The 15,433-nt window shown below is 56.1% G+C and overlaps 1 protein-coding gene across 2 annotated transcripts in view; it reads left to right on the plus strand.

Moving 5' to 3' along the window:
• The window catches only part of CHERP (calcium homeostasis endoplasmic reticulum protein), a 24,030-nt gene continuing 8,597 nt past the window's right edge, over nt 1–15,433 (plus strand). The window contains exons 1-9 of one of the 2 annotated variants that reach the window (XM_003942254.4): nt 1–184; nt 496–669; nt 6,389–6,573; nt 9,081–9,218; nt 9,472–9,623; nt 11,300–11,444; nt 11,541–11,630; nt 12,304–12,559; nt 13,940–14,115. In XM_003942254.4, the coding sequence (XP_003942303.1) occupies nt 160–184; nt 496–669; nt 6,389–6,573; nt 9,081–9,218; nt 9,472–9,623; nt 11,300–11,444; nt 11,541–11,630; nt 12,304–12,559; nt 13,940–14,115 (1,341 nt within the window). In that variant the 5' untranslated portion in view covers nt 1–159. The remainder of the gene's footprint in view (nt 185–495; nt 670–6,388; nt 6,574–9,080; nt 9,219–9,471; nt 9,624–11,299; nt 11,445–11,540; nt 11,631–12,303; nt 12,560–13,939; nt 14,116–15,433) is intronic. The other variant, XM_003942253.4, reaches the window with a different exon arrangement.

Raw genomic sequence — 15,433 nt, forward strand, 5'->3', positions numbered from 1 at the left:
TCACTTCCGGAGTTTCCCAGCGACGGCCGTAAGTGGCGAGCGGAAGCAGCCTTAGAAGCCCGCTGTAAACGGCTCTCTCGCGCCACTTCCGGCCGGCTTCCGCAGACGGCGCTGGTGGTCGATCGTGAGGCGCGGAGGACGTTCCCCGCGGCCGGAGCCATGGAGATGCCGCTGCCCCCCGATGGTGAGACGCAGACCGGCTGAGAGACCGTTTCTCTCTCCCTGGAACCTCCTGTTGGCCGGTCCCGCCTCCCAGGGTCCCCGGGTCTGGGAGGGGGCGGGGCTCGGGCTCGCGGCTTAGCCTGCGGCCTCACCCGTGGGTCCCCGCATTCCCGGCGAGCGTGTGGTCCCTATCGGGACCCGTACACGGGCGGCCTCTTCGGGACCCACCCTCGGGGTCCCAGGCACGGCGGACCGGGGCTGGGGCGCTAGGGTCCCTGGCCTTGGGCATTCCTCGCTCACGCCGCCCCGCGTGGCCTTTTCTCCGTCCTCCAGACCAGGAGCTTCGAAATGTCATCGACAAGCTCGCCCAGTTCGTGGCTCGCAATGGGCCCGAGTTTGAGAAGATGACGATGGAGAAGCAGAAGGACAACCCCAAATTCTCGTTTCTGTTCGGAGGCGAGTTCTACAGTTACTACAAGTGCAAGCTGGCGCTGGAGCAGCAGCAGCGTAAGTTTCTTCCGGCACTCAGGCCGCCTCATCGAGCGCTTCCTTTCTCGGATTCCAGTCCGGGCTCTGCCACAAACCTCTTCTTTCGTTCGGGTCGTTTACTCTCTCTGAAGTGGAGCAGCTCGGTCCCCACGATTCCTGTTCCGCTGTTCCCACGGCCTTGCACAGAGCGGCTGCCGGGTCCGACTGTAATGGAGAACAACGAGGTTATCGATCCTCCTGGGCTCTGGATCAGGGATGTTGCTGTTGCTTTGCAGACTGAGGACTGCGATCAGCAGGAGTAGCGGGATTATTGGAGTGTTTTCTAGGGAGGAAAGAATAGAGGCCGGTTGGGAACCCATGGGACAGGCAGGCACTGTCCACCCACCTTTGCGGGCTCTCTGTGGGTCCAGCAAGGCTTTTGTGCATTTCAGATTCCTGCAGCACAAATCCAAAAGAATTATCCCTCTGAGTTTTAGTTCTTGGCAAGTGTTTATCAATGTTCGTTCAGTTGGGCTACAGGATTCCAGTCCTTCTCTCAAAAAGGTTAGGGTGAGGTTAGGAAGCAGAGCTGGCCTTTGAATAATGGATAGTCACCAGGTGTTGTGGCTGCTCAGGACAGGTATCACATCTGTCATGTTCAGTACCCAACCCCCAGTCTTTAGATACATTGTTTAAATGAATAGTAGGAGTTTGCCAGGTAGAAGAACGTTGAGAGGTGGTTGTCCCCTGAACTACATGCTCCCCGAGGCCAAACAGACCTTTGTCTGTAGGTCATTGTGCTTAAATACGTAACACATAGTCGGTGTTCGATTAAAAAGCTTGAAAGGAGGCCAGGTGCAGTGGCTCACGCCTGTAATCCCAGTACTTTGGGAGGCCGAGGCGGGCAGATTACTTGAGATCAGGAGTTCAAGACCAGCTTCGCCAACATGCTGAAACCCTGTCTTTACTAAAAATACAAAAAAAAAAAAAAAAAAAAAAGATTAGCTGGGCATGGTGGTGGGCACCTGTAGTCCCAGATACTTAGGAGGCTGGAGAATGGATTGGACCTTGGAGGCGGAGGTTGCAGTGAGCTAAGATTGTGCCTTAGCACTCCAGCCTGGGAGACAGAGGGAGGCTCCATCAAAAAAAAAAAAAAAAGGCTTGAAAGGCTGACAAAGTAGGACATTACACAGGTGCAGTGTCTTGTACAAACACAGTAAAACCTCGTCTCTACTAAAAATACAGAAATTAGCTGGGCATGGTGGTGGTAGCCTGTAGTCCTAACTACTCAGGAGGCTGAGACAGGAGAATTGCTTGAACCTGGGAGGCAGAGGTTGTGCCACTGCACTCACGCCTGGGCGACAGAGTGAGACTCTTATCTCAAAAAGAAAAAAAAAAAAAAGAAAAGAATGTGATTGTGTGGGGGAAGAGTTTGATCTGGAGTGTTAAGTGCCAGGGGAAAGTTTGGGTTTTCTCACTCAATCCAGGAGGTTTTCTGATGCGTGTTTAGGTTTGAGATTTGGGGTGGGGTGAGCAGGGGGAGATGAGCTGCCTGAAATTGTAAGCAAAATCTTGTTTGTGCTGTGTGTCTCTAGTGCAGTCCTTCCTTAGCCCCAGCACAGCAAGTTTAAAACCATTTCTAAAGGCATCAGGAAGCCACAAAAGAGTTTTAAGCAAGGGAGGGAGTGGATTGGGTTTGTGTGGCCAGTGGTGGAGAACAGGCTAAAGGGGCCAGCCTGGGGACCAGTGAGGCCTGCAGGGGAAGGAACAGGGCAGTTGCTCAGATGAGACATGGTAGGGTCTGAATTAAGTCAGAGGGTTGAGTCTGAGGGAGTGAGCATGGCGAACAGGTCGGGTGAAGGGGTAGAATCCCTGAACTTGGGCACCAGGTGGATATTGATGACCTGATGGCACGATGAGCAGGGGAGGAAGGCACCTCAGATCAGACTTTGGCTTGGATGACTGTGAGCCGAGGGCTGCTTTCCCTTTCTGCGGGGGGCACTTCCACCCTTCCCACACTGGAGGTCAAAAATCGGGGCCACTTGAAAGTTGGTGCCATTATAGGGAAGGAGACGGTGCTTATAGCCCAGAAGACTGAGGCCAGGAAGTGCTTTCTGGTGGTGATGATATCTTGGCTACTTCTGAAGGGTATGTTGGGGTTGGCCAAGTGAAAACGAAGAGAGAGGGTTTCAGGCTGAGGAAGGAGCCCCTGGAGGGAATGAGGAACCCAGAGCTCAAGGTGGCTAAAGCCCAGAGTAGAAGGGGTTCTTGGAGTCGCTAGAGGTGAGGGTACAGAGTCGGGGGCTTGGCTTGGGGAGGAGTTGGGGGTTTTGCTTGTGAGGGAGTTGGGAGTGTATCCTGGAAGCGTGGGGGAGACGCGTGGAGGGTTTTGGTCCGTGTTCTGAGGCTGGGTTAGCTACAGCACAGGCAGCCCTGCACCCCGCTCCTTGAAGACTGGGCTTCAGCTCTTCTAGAATGGAGCTTCTCGAACTCTGTGGTGAAGGACCAGTTTTGGGGTTTTGTTTTTTTTTTAAGTTTCTAACCTGTCCTTGACCAAAACTTTTGCAAAGCACAGTAACAATGTGGACCGTGAACTGTCACATTGCTAGAAAGGGTTGGAAATACTCACTTGCTGGTTCCGTAACCAACTGTCACCTCCGGGTCGCCCAGAGACCATTCCTTAAGTGGCAGTACTGTGAATGCCTTGTGGAAAAGAGGTAGAGGGGTGGGACATGACGCAGGAAGACTGGTTCTGGGGTGATGTGGGTGACAGCAGAGCTGTGGTGGTGGCAGCAGTGACACAGACTGAGTGGAGCATGGTCTAGGACGCTGTCTTCACACCTTGTGGCTCATCAGTGGGAGACACATGGCGCCTTCTGGCCTGGATTTCTGGGTGGGTGGTGGTGCCAGCCGTGGTGTGGGGAGCACAGAAAGGGACATCGGTGCATGGGGCAAGAGGAAGCACAGGCCCTGTGGAAACCCAGCGGGACAGAGTTTGCAGAATCCGGAATGGAGATGATGGATTTAGGAATCAGGCCATGCAGGTGGCAGTCGCAGCCGCAGGAGTGACTAGCTCATATCCCCCTGGGGGTTGCATAGAGCAGAGGACGGGCTTGGAACACTGGCTGTGTACCCCAGCATCTAAAGGTCCGACAGGAGAGAGGTTGGTAAAGGAGGAGGAGGAAGGGACTGAGGGGCGTCCACATAGAGGCCAGTGGAAACAAGGCCCGGCGGCAGGGGCTTGTGAGGGTGTCCTCAGCTGCCTGGGGCGGGGAGTGGCAGGCAGGTGCCAGGCTGAGATAAAGGGGAGGTGAAGATCTAGAGTAAATCTTGGCTGAGAAGTCATTTAGAGAGGGTCATGGGGTGAAGGGAGAGGTTTCAACCCAGAATATTCTGACGTGCGTGTGTGTGTGTTTGAGACAGAGTCTCTCACTCTGTCACCCAGGCTGAAGTGCAGTGGCGCCATCTCAGCTCACTGCAACCTCCACCTTCTGGGCTCAAGTGATTCTCTTGCCTCAGCCTCTCAAGTAGCTGGGATTACCGGCACCCACCACCACACCTGCCTGATTTTTTGCCGCCTTAGTATAGAGACAGGGTTTCACCATGTTGGCCAAACTGGTCTTGAACTCCTGACCTCAGGTGATCCACCCGCCTCAGCCTCCCAAAGTGCTGGGATTACAGGCGTGAGCCATCATGCCTGGCAAAAGGTCTGTAAAGAGGGAGGAATTGGAAAAAAGAGAGAAGAAATGCCCTGAAGCAGCGTCCCCGGTGCAATGGGTGGGGTGGGATTCAGTGCAGAAGTCGGGTCAGCAGGGTGCAGTAGCTCACACTTGTAATCCCAGCACTTCCGAGGCCAAGGTGGGCAGATCACAAGGTCAGGAGAAGTTTGAGACCAGCCTGGCCAACATGGGGAAACCCCATCTCTACTAAAAATACAAAAATTAGCCAGGTGTGGCAGCACATGCCTGGCTGATTTTTGTATTTTTAGTAGAGATGGGGTTTCATGGTGGCACAGCCTCCTCTTGGGAGGCTGAGGCAGGAGAATCGCTTGAACCCAGGAGGCAGAGGTGGCAGTGAGCTGAGACTGAGCCACTGCACTCCAGCCTGGGCAACAGAGCGAGATTCAAAAAAAAAAAAAAAAAAAAAAAGTCAGGGTTCATCCTGTAGGGCGCTCATGCGTGCGCAAACTGGACGGCATAGCCCTAAGACTTGACTTGAGCGCCCAGTGAGGGGCTGTGGGCGACACCTTCCACCCTCTGCCCCACCTCCCTTATCTTTGGCTTTGTCCAAGAGGCTCAGGAGGGCGCCAGGGGTACATGGTCACATTCAGACCGTGCAGCCCCAAGACAGAGAGGGAGGCGGGGCATCTTGTCCAGGGCTTCCTTATGAGGAGGGTCCCTTCTTTAGAGACCTCACCACCCGCCCCATCTGGCTGGAGTTGGGATCTGCACCCACCGTGACCCAGGCTCCTGCTGGCAGAATGGGTGTCTCTCACTGCTGCCTCCAACTGGATGCAGCCTTGAATGCTGAGGGTCACCCAAAGGCTGGAAAAGGAAAGAGAGTCAGTAGAAGGGCCAGATGCGGTGGCGCATGCCTGTAGTCCCAGCTACTCGGGTGGCTGAGGCTGGAGGATGTCTTGAGTCCAGGAGTTCTGGGCTGTAGTGGGCTATGCGGATCAGGTGTCCCCCCTAAGTTCGGCATTAATATGCTAACCTCCCGGGAGCGGGAAACCAGGTTGCCTAAGGAGGGGTGAACCAGCCCAGGTCAGAAACGGAGCAGGTCAAAACTCCCATGCTGATCAGTAGTGGTATCACACCTGTGAACAGCCACTGTACTCCAGTGTGGGCAACATAGCAAGACCCCGTCTCTTTTTTTTTTTTTTTTTTTTTTTTTTTTTTTTTGAGACGGAGTTTCGCTTTTGTTACCCAGGCTGGAGTGCAATGGCGCGATCTCGGCTCACCGCAACCTCCGCCTCCTGGGCTCAGGCAATTCTCCTGCCTCAGCCTCCTGAGTAGCTGGGATTACAGGCACGCGCCACCACGCCCAGCTAATTTTTTGTATTTTTAGTAGAGACGGGGTTTCACCATGTTGACCAGGATGGTCTCGATCTCTCGACCTTGTGATCCACCCGCCTCGGCCTCCCAAAGTGCTGGGATTACAGGCTTGAGCCACCGCGCCCGGCCGACCCCGTCTCTTTAAAAAAAAAAAAAAAGTCAGTAGAAGCAGGGTAGGGCAGGTGCGGGGGGTGGGGTGCAACGTGCACTCAGGGTGCAGCTTTGTGGCTTTCTGGCCGATGTGCAGAGGCCTGGTGGCTGCGATGTCATGACAATCAGTGGGTGGATTGGGGGACAGTGGCAGAGGTCGGCAAGTGGCCAAGGTGGTCGGGACTGAGAGGTGCTGAGGCTGGCATCAGGTGGGGCCTTGGCGGGTAAGGAGGTGGGCAGGCTCAGGCTTAGCTTGCACCGGAAGGACACTGGGGAAGGACTGGACGGTGCTGGCAAAAGAGGGGCTAAGGGACTTTCTAGGTTCCCCGAGGAGGGGACAACCCAAAGGTGGAAGGCCAGGGCTGGGGTCCTGTGAGGGGATGGCCAGGTCTAAGAGAGAGGAGCTGGGCCTGCGTGGGCACCTGGCTGTGCACAAGCCCTCATGGATGGTGAGTCCCTGGGGAGTGGGGGGCCCTGTGGCTAAGAGGTGGCCAAGGGGACACCTGGACCCCCATCCATGTCCTCATGGGGGCCCCCTCCTCCTCTCCCTCCAGTCATCTGCAAGCAGCAGACCCCGGAGCTGGAGCCAGCTGCCACCATGCCGCCCCTGCCGCAGCCCCCACTGGCCCCTGCTGCGCCCATCCCGCCCGCCCAGGGCGCACCGTCCATGGACGAGCTCATCCAGCAGAGCCAGTGGAACCTCCAGCAGCAGGAGCAGCACCTGCTGGCGCTGAGACAGGTACAGGCCTGCCCCCCATTCAGCCAGGCACCCACCACTCCCCTGTGCCTCTTTTTCTGTGTGCCCATGGGAATGAATAACAGGTGCCACTGAGGATGGGGCCCACCTGGTCACGCAGGACTAGGTGTGTGCCAGCCACTGTCACCCCGAGCCCTGACACCAGACACAGAGGCTGTTTCTCATCTCAGTGAAGCCACTGGACCTGCGTACACCCATCACCCTGGGATGGGTGCCTCTGAGTGGGACTGTGGGTCACGTGCGCACCTTGAAGCTCCCTGACGGCTTTGGCCAGATGGCCTCCAGTGCCTGCCATTGGTCCCACCACGCAGTAACTAGGTCGTCACCTGGAGTTGTTGGTTGGGGAAGGACCCTTTTTTATTTTTTTTTAAGATGGAGTCTTGTTCTGTCACCCAGGCTGGAGTGCACTGGCGCCGTCTCAGCTCACTGCAGCCTCCATCTCCTGGGGTCAAGCAATTCTCCTGCCTCAGCCTCCTGAGTAGTTGGGATTACAGGTGTGCACCACCACACTTGGCTAATTTTTCTATTTTTAGTAGAGGTGGGTTTTCACCGTGTTGGCCAGGCTGGTCTCAAACTCCTGACCTCAGGTGATCCATCCAGCCAGAAAGACCCTTTTCTCCTGGTGCAACAATTTTTGCCAAATAGAATACAGGTGCATTGGCTGGGCATGGTGGCTCACACCTTTAATTCCAGCACTTTCAGAGGCCAAGGCAGGCAGATCACCTGAGGTCAGGAGTTCGAGACCAGCTTGGCCAAAATGGCAAAACCCCATCTCTACTAAGAATACAAAAATTAGCTGGGCGCGATGGCACATGCCTGTAATCCCAGCTACTCGGGAGACTGAGGCTGGAGAATCGCTTGAACTCAGAGGCAGAGGTTGCAGTGAGCTGAGATCGCACCACTGCACTTCAGCCTGGGTGACAAAGCAAGACTCAGTCTTGGGGGGAAAAAAACATAGCAAACCTCCAAAGTGCCAGCCCTGCACTTAGTACGAGGTTCAGGGCGTAAAATCACACTGAAATATTGCTCTCAGTAAGTTCCAGCTGGGCGAAGTGGCTCACACCTGTAATGCCAGCACTTTGGGAGGCTGAGGTGGGCGAATCACAAGTTCAGGAGTTCAGCACCAGCCTGGCCAATATGTTGAAACCCCATCTCTACTAAAAGTACAAAAATTAGCCGGGTGCAGTGGTGGGTGCCTGTAGTCCCAGCTACTTTGGAGAATTGCTTGAACCCAAGAGGTGGAGGTTACAGAGAGCCATGATTGTGCCCCTGCACTCCAGGCTGAGTGACAGAGTAACACTCCACCTCAGAAGAGGAGAAAAAAGAAAGTTCCAGAATGCTCACCCTCAACTTCTGCCTAGAGCTCATCATGGACTGGGAGGTTGGTCTGACCAGCCCTCAGCTTAACCACTGGTACTCACAGCAGCTCCATTTTTACCAGTCACACTTGAACCTGCATTTCCCGATGAGGTGTGAGATTGCCCCTTCTTGCTTTACTAGAGGCCATGGGTGTGTCCTCCCTACTGCCTCTTCACACCATCCCTCATTTTTCTTGTTTTTTGTTTTTGTTTTGTTAGAGACAAGGTCTTGCTCTCACTCAGGCTGGAGTGCAGTAGCACAATCACAGCTCACTGTAACCTTGAACTCCTGGGCTCCAGTGATGCTCCCACCGCAGCCTCCCAAGTAGTTGGAAACAGGCACATACTACTATGCTGGACTAATTTGGTTTTTTTTTTTTTTTTTTTTTTTTGAGACGGAGTTTCGCTCTTGTTACCCAGGCTGGAGTGCAATGGCGCGATCTCGGCTCACCGCAACCTCCGCCTCCCGGGTTCAGGCAATTCTCCTGCCTCAGTCTCCTCTGAGTAGCTGGGATTACAGGCACGCGCCACCATGCCCAGCTAATTTTTTGTATTTTTAGTAGAGACGGGGTTTCAGCATGTGACCGAGATGGTCTTGATCTCTTGACCTCGTGATCCACCCGCCTCTGCCTCCCAAAGTGCTGGGATTACAGGCGTGAGCCACCGCGCCCAGCCTTGTATTATTATTTTTTATAGAGCTAAGGTCTCGCTACGTTGCCCAGCTGGTCTGGAACTCCTGGGCTGAAGTGGTCCTCCCACCTCAGCCTCCCAACATGCTGGGATTCCAGGCGTGAGCCACTGCACCTGCCTTTCTGTTTTTTGTTGAGTTGGTTTGCAGAGGTGGTTTGTTCCTCTGGGCTGCAGTGTTTTCCTCGGTTGTCTGGAGAGCAGGCATTGTCTCCTGGTGTGTCCTGGCAGTGGCCTGCCTACTCCAGGAGGGACTGTCACAGACTCATGCGGGCATGAGAGAGAATCTCCTCATGTTGGGGGCAAGCAAGGGAGCCATTGGCCAGCGCGGCCCAGCGTACAGGCATCCCCACCATGTCCCCGTCCCACCCCTGCTGGGCCAGGCAAGGAGGCTCAGGCTGTGGGTCCATCCTCTTGTGCTCTCGACCCTACTGACCCCCCCAGGAGCAAGTGACAGCAGCCGTGGCCCACGCGGTGGAGCAGCAGATGCAGAAGCTCCTGGAGGAGACCCAGCTGGACATGAACGAGTTTGACAACCTGCTGCAGCCCATCATCGACACGTGCACCAAGGACGCCATCTCGGTGAGGGCAGGGGTTCCAGAGCCCTGCATCCCACTGGTCCCTCCCTGAGGCAGGGCACCCTGAAGCCAGTCCGGGCTAAGGGCTGCTCCAGTGGGTGCCTTTCCCTCCCGCCTTGAGCACCTCCTGAGGCTTTGGGACCCTGTGCCCCCCACCTTCACCGTGTGCCCTTCCCTGGGCTGATGGTGATGCACTTGGGTGCAGCGGGTACCTGGGGGAGTGTAGCCCTGCTCACTCGTCGGCTCGGGGGTTGCAGGCTGGGAAGAACTGGATGTTCAGCAATGCCAAGTCCCCGCCGCACTGCGAGCTGATGGCCGGCCACCTCCGGAACCGCATCACAGCTGACGGGGCACACTTCGAGCTGCGGCTGCACCTCATCTACCTGATCAACGACGTGCTGCACCACTGGTGAGCACCGCCGCCCCGTGCCCACTGCCGCGAGCTCCTCCTTGCCCCCACGTGGGTGGCCGCTTGCTCCAATCAGTAGCTTGGCTTGGCCTGTCCCAAGACTGGGGGGCACTTGTCCAGAAAGGCCAGGTGGGGCCTCTGAGCCACCAGGCTTCTGTCTGCAGGACTCAGTTGGTCTAGGCAGCCCATGCACTTTTGCCACATGCCCTGTCCTCTCCCCTAGGCCCCATCCTCACTTGTCACATTACTGTCTCCTCGAGGCCACCGTTCCTGTGCTCCTTGCTCTCCTGGAGCAGCTTCTTGGCACCTGCTTGTTGCCTTCTCGGCCACGGCCTTTTTAGCCTGTCTCTGGCCCCGTCACTGATTTGCACGCGCACGCACACGGTCACCTGACTTTGCTCAGCCATCGGGATCCTCCTGTGGGGTCCCCATCTCCAGCCCTGACTCAGGCTGACGCTCTGTCCCCACCCAGCCCCCACCCCTTCCTGCTGTGGCTGTCTCCACCCTCCCCCAGGCTGGGCAGGTGTTTCTTCTGCAGGGCCACTGAGGCCCTTCTCACAAAGGTTAGCACAAAGAAAAAAAAAATGGAAGCCCGGGCCTTTGGCCAAGAGGAGACAAGCATTGCTAGTGAGCCTAATGGGGAGCATTCTTGGCTGGGCACCTCGTGTGCTTCTGCATTGGGCCAGGCTGCCAGGTGGCTTGGTTAGGGACCCGGTTCCCAGCTTCGTCTTCCCTGAGCAGCCATCTTGCCCCGTCTGCCACATGCAGCACTGCCTGAGTGCGTCTTCGCTCCCCGCCTCGGTCCCATTTCTCTCCTGCTGTGAAGTGAGTTGTGGCTCCGCACCGCTTCTGCCCTTCTGTCCCTTCTCCTGCCTCCGCTTCTCCCTGCCTCTTGAGTCGGGCGCCTGGCACAGACGTGCGGTTTCCCGCATTCTCCAGCCAAATGCTTCTCTAGCTCCACTCTGTCTGAAGCCAAGTGCTGCTCACCCGTCCTCCCAGCTGCCCGGCCCAGGCCCTTGCTCCCTGAGCTCCCTGCAGCCAGCTGGGGTTGAGGGGCTTCCAGCTGCTCCCCTCCTGTCCCACATCCCTCCCTGGGGGCAGCCACCTCCCTGCATAGCTGCAGGGGCCTCACAGGCCAAGTATGCACAGTGTCCCGTGCAGCGCTGCACAGGGGATCTGAGAGGACATGGGCCTGGTACCTTGCCCGTAGGGCATCCAGCCACTCTTCTAAAGCGTTCTAGGTGTCTGAGGGACTGGGCTTCCTCGCTACTCCTCCCAGAGGCCTGGCCTGGACCAGGGTTTCCTTGTGCCTAGCAAATAACGAGCAGAAGACCCCAACTCTGCAGCAGCCCCGTCCTGCCCATTGCACACAGGCAGGGGCTCTCTCAGGCCCCAAGTCCCTTCATCCACAGCGCCCATGAGGGAAAGAGGGAAGATTATTTCCTAACAAGGGGACAGGACTGAAAGGCTCTGCTCGCAATGGCCCCAAGCCACATTTTCCCCTCCCCCGCTTGCTGTTCTCTGTCTGTCCCTTCCTTGAGCCCAGGCACCAGCACAGCTCTCCTGGGAGCCCAGCCATCGCCCCCGCCGGGTTGGGGGCCCGATTCCCGAGAAGGCAGAGGGCGCTGAGGCTGGAGCCGTGATGGTAACGGGCGCGTGGCCGGGTCCCGCCCCAGGGCCCTGACGCGCGGAAAGTCTCTCCCTCACAGCCAGCGCAAGCAGGCCCGGGAGCTGCTGGCCGCCCTGCAGAAGGTCGTAGTGCCCATCTACTGCACCAGCTTCCTGGCCGTGGAGGAAGACAAGCAGCAGAAGATAGCCCGGGTGCGTGGGCCCTGGGCCAGGGGTGGATGGATGGGACCAGTACACGCAGGCCTCCCTCTTCCCCGCTGACCCAGCGTCTCCCCCTCCCACCTTCAGCTCCTGCAGCTCTGGGAGAAAAATGGCTACTTTGATGACTCCATCATTCAGCAGCTACAGAGCCCAGCCCTGGGGCTTGGCCAGTATCAGGTGAGTGTCAGCTGGCCGCCCATGCCTCACCCTAGAGCTGGGGAAGGTGCCCCAGGAGGGCTTGCGAGTGTGGGGACGGCAGCTGCCACCCCAGCAGGTCCCAGAAGCCAGAAAGCCTGTGTCCCCTGCCTGTGCTGGGAGTAGCCAGTGGATGGTGACCAGAGTCCCAGGTGACATTTCCCAGCCCCATGCCTTAGGTGTGTCTCCCTGACTTTGCTGGCACACTTTTCGGAGTCACTGCACGTGGCCCATTTGCTCTGGTGGTCAGCATGTTCCTGCATGAGGAAGCCCAGGAGTGGCCTAGGATGCGGCAGCCCCTCTTGCTGAGAGCCACATGGCGAGTGGCAGGCAGAGCCTATGAGCGTGTCCTAGAACGTTGGTGGGTAGCGTGTGCTTAGCAGCCACGTGGTGGCCAGGACACGGCTGTCATTGCTCATTCGGGTTATCGGGGAGTCGTAAACCATGCTGCAGTGAATATCCTCGTCCCCAAATCTCTGGCCAGATCCCAATGCACACTGATTGTCCCGACTGTGTTAGTCATTTTATGCAGCAGTTCCCTGTCCGCCTGTCCCAGGTCCCCAGTCTCTGCCGTCTTCCGGGCCTTTGTCCTCTGGTGCCAGGCAGCGAGCCCCAAGGCTGCGTCCTGAGCAGCGGGTACTCTTCTTTCTCCCAGGCCACCCTCATCAACGAGTACTCGTCAGTGGTCCAGCCAGTACAGCTGGCATTCCAGCAGCAGATCCAGACCCTGAAGACGCAGCACGAGGAGTTCGTCACCAGCTTGGCACAGCAGCAGCAGCAGCAGCAGCAGCAGCAACAGCAGCAACTCCAGATGCCGCAGATGGAGGCTGAAGTCAAGGCCACGCCCCCGCCGCCTGCCCCACCCCCGGCCCCAGCACCTGCCCCTGCCATCCCACCTACCACCCAGCCTGGTACGGGACTCCCTCAGTCCCCACCCCCAGGAGACAGCCCCCAGAGGCTGGGCTCTTGAGTGTAGTCAGAAAGCACCCTGCCACCCTCCACTGTCCCCACCTGTTCCTAGGTGGAGGCTTTCATCCATTTACAAGCACTAGCCAGGTGACTTTAGAGTAAAACTCCAACTGCCCCATTCCTGAACAGCAGAAGATCTGTTTCCTGTTCCCAGAGCACAGAATAGAGAAAGGGTACCCAGATCATTCACAGGACTATTACACAAGGGTAACTATTGTGTCAGACAGAGGGACAGTGCACGGATTGAAAATCCAATCGGCCGGGTACAGTGGCTCACATTTGTAATCCCAGCACTTTGGGAGGCTGAGGCAGGCAGATTGTTTGAGCCCAGGAGTGTGAGACCAGCCTGGGTAATGGTGAAACCCCCGTCTCTACTAAAAATACAAAAATGGTGCTCGCCTGTCGTCCCCGCTACTTGGAGGTGAGGTGGGAGGATCCCTTGAGCCAGTGAAATCAGGCTGCAGTGAGCCATAGTTAAAGCACTGTACTCCAGCCTGGGTGACAAAGCAAGACTCTGTCTCAAAAAGAAAATATAATCTAGTGTTACTTCTAAAAAAGACACACAAATACTGAAGAAAATCTTAGCAGATCTAACAAAGGATTTTCTTTATTTTTTTATTTTTATTTTTTTTGAGACAGAGTCTTGCTCTGTTGCCCAGTCTGTACACGATCTCAGCTCACTGAAATCTCTGCCTCCCAGGTTTAAGCGATTCTTCTGCCTCAGCCTCCCGAGTAGCTGGGATTACAGTCGCCTACCAGCACACCTGGCTAATTTTTTGTATTTTTAGTAGAGTTGTGTTCACCATATTGACCAGGCTGGTCTTGAGCTCCCAACTTTGTGATGTTCCTGCATCGGCCTCCCAAAGTGCTGGGATTACAGACGTGAGCCACTGTGCCCGGCTGTTGATTTTCAAATTAAATTCTGACCGAGGAAGATTTGTTCCAGGAATATGAGGATGGTATAGGATAGAAAACCTAGTAATAGATTGTGGGGAAATGACCTTTTTGTTAGATACAGAAAAGATGTCTAATGAAATTCAGTGTGAATAGAAATTCCTCAGCACACAAGCAGGCATAAGTGAGGCATGTTTATGGTAAAGCTGTGAAAGGGGCACATGGGTGTCATGTTTTAAGGTCAGAACTTCCCCTCTCCCCATCCCCTTCCTGGAGGCCAGTGATGGTCACGGTTGTAGTGGGGTCCTGAAGCGATAATTCACTGCATACTGAAAGCCATCGCCTGGTTGGCTCTGGGGCAGTGTGGAGAGAAGACAGCCTCTCCTGCTGCTGCCAGGCTTGCTCTAACTGCTTATCACCTGACTTAGATGACAGCAAGCCTCCCATCCAGATGCCCGGCTCTTCAGAGTATGAAGCCACAGGAGGGGTCCAGGATCCTGCAGCCGCCGGCCCCCGGGGCCCTGGGCCACACGACCAGATCCCGCCAAACAAACCCCCTTGGTTTGACCAGCCTCACCCTGTGGCTCCTTGGGGCCAGCAGCAGGTATTAAGTGGAACCTGGGGTGGGAGCAGATGGGGCACACTTGGCCTGATGGGGTGGCCTCCTCACTGGTGGCCATTCAGTGGCTCTCTGGAGAACCCAAGGGATATTCTGTGGCGGAGCTTATGCTGGGTTAGTGATAGATAGCCCTGTCTTCTGTGGCTCCGGGACAGGTGGAGTGACAGGTCTTCACGTCTCTTCCCAGAGCTTTGGTGATTTGGGTTCTCTGTAGTATAGATCCCTATTTTCCTGCAGGTGCAGGGGAGTGAGGTACGGAGAATGTCATGTTTCCTGTCCTTGAACAGGTTCAGCTAGCTGAGTGTCAGCGTTTTGTCATCCTGGAAAGAACAAGGCTTTTGTAAGGAAAGGGGAGGTCAGAAGTGTCAGGTACCTGGCTCCTGGGAGGCCTCAGATGTAGCATTGCTCGGGGTCAGGCAACCCCTGGGCCAAGGCACAGCATGGCTGGGAAACGCCCTGGAGCATGCTGAGTCTACTTAGAGCACTGAGGCACAGCCCCGGGCCCTCCCAGCACCACTTTCCCCCTTGACCATGGGGCCTGGTTGGCTTTGTAGTGTGGCCTTCCCGGTGAGGGAGGACCCTCCTGTCTTTAAGACTCTAGAGCAGGAGCTGGTGAGGGAGGACTCCCTAGCCACAGGGACCGGGGTAAGGATGGCAAGGAGACTGGCTCTGGACTGAGACTTCGTGGTAGTGGCTTGAGCCCTCCCACCCCCAGCTTCAGGACATGAAATTGAACTTCACAAAAGACTGGACACCCCCATAAAGAGCTTCCACCTACGAGTGCTGGCTGGGAGCCAGATGGTGGTAGCCGTTTTTCAGGTACCCTCTGCTGGGGGAGCAGTTCCCGTCCCTGTTTTGTGGATGTGGAATCAGAGGCTCTTAGTGTCCCCAGGCTCATTCTTCTTTTCACAGACCAGATGGTTGGGCTCGGGACAGTGGGCACACCGCTCATTGAGGGTCCCCGCTGGGCCAGTAGTGCATTCTGTAGTGCAGCCTGCTGTGCTTGACTTGGCCTGTGGCATCTTACACGTTGAGAAGTGATTTCTCGAGGCAGGAAGACTGCTTGGGGCTAGGAGTTTAGGACCATCCTGGGCAACAAAGCAAGACTCTATCTCTACAAAGAATAAAAATAAGTAAGCTGGCATGGTGGTCTACATCTGGAGGCCCAGCTACACAGCCATGAGTTCCAGGCTTCATTGAGCTATGGTCATGCCACTGCACTGCAGCCTGGGTGACAGAGTGAAGTGAGACCCTGTCTCTAAAAAAAAAAAAAAAAAAAAAAAGGCTGAGATGGGCAGATAAC

This window comes from Saimiri boliviensis, chromosome 14 (assembly GCF_048565385.1).
Source record: "Saimiri boliviensis isolate mSaiBol1 chromosome 14, mSaiBol1.pri, whole genome shotgun sequence".
NCBI classification, from domain to species: Eukaryota; Metazoa; Chordata; class Mammalia; order Primates; family Cebidae; genus Saimiri; species Saimiri boliviensis.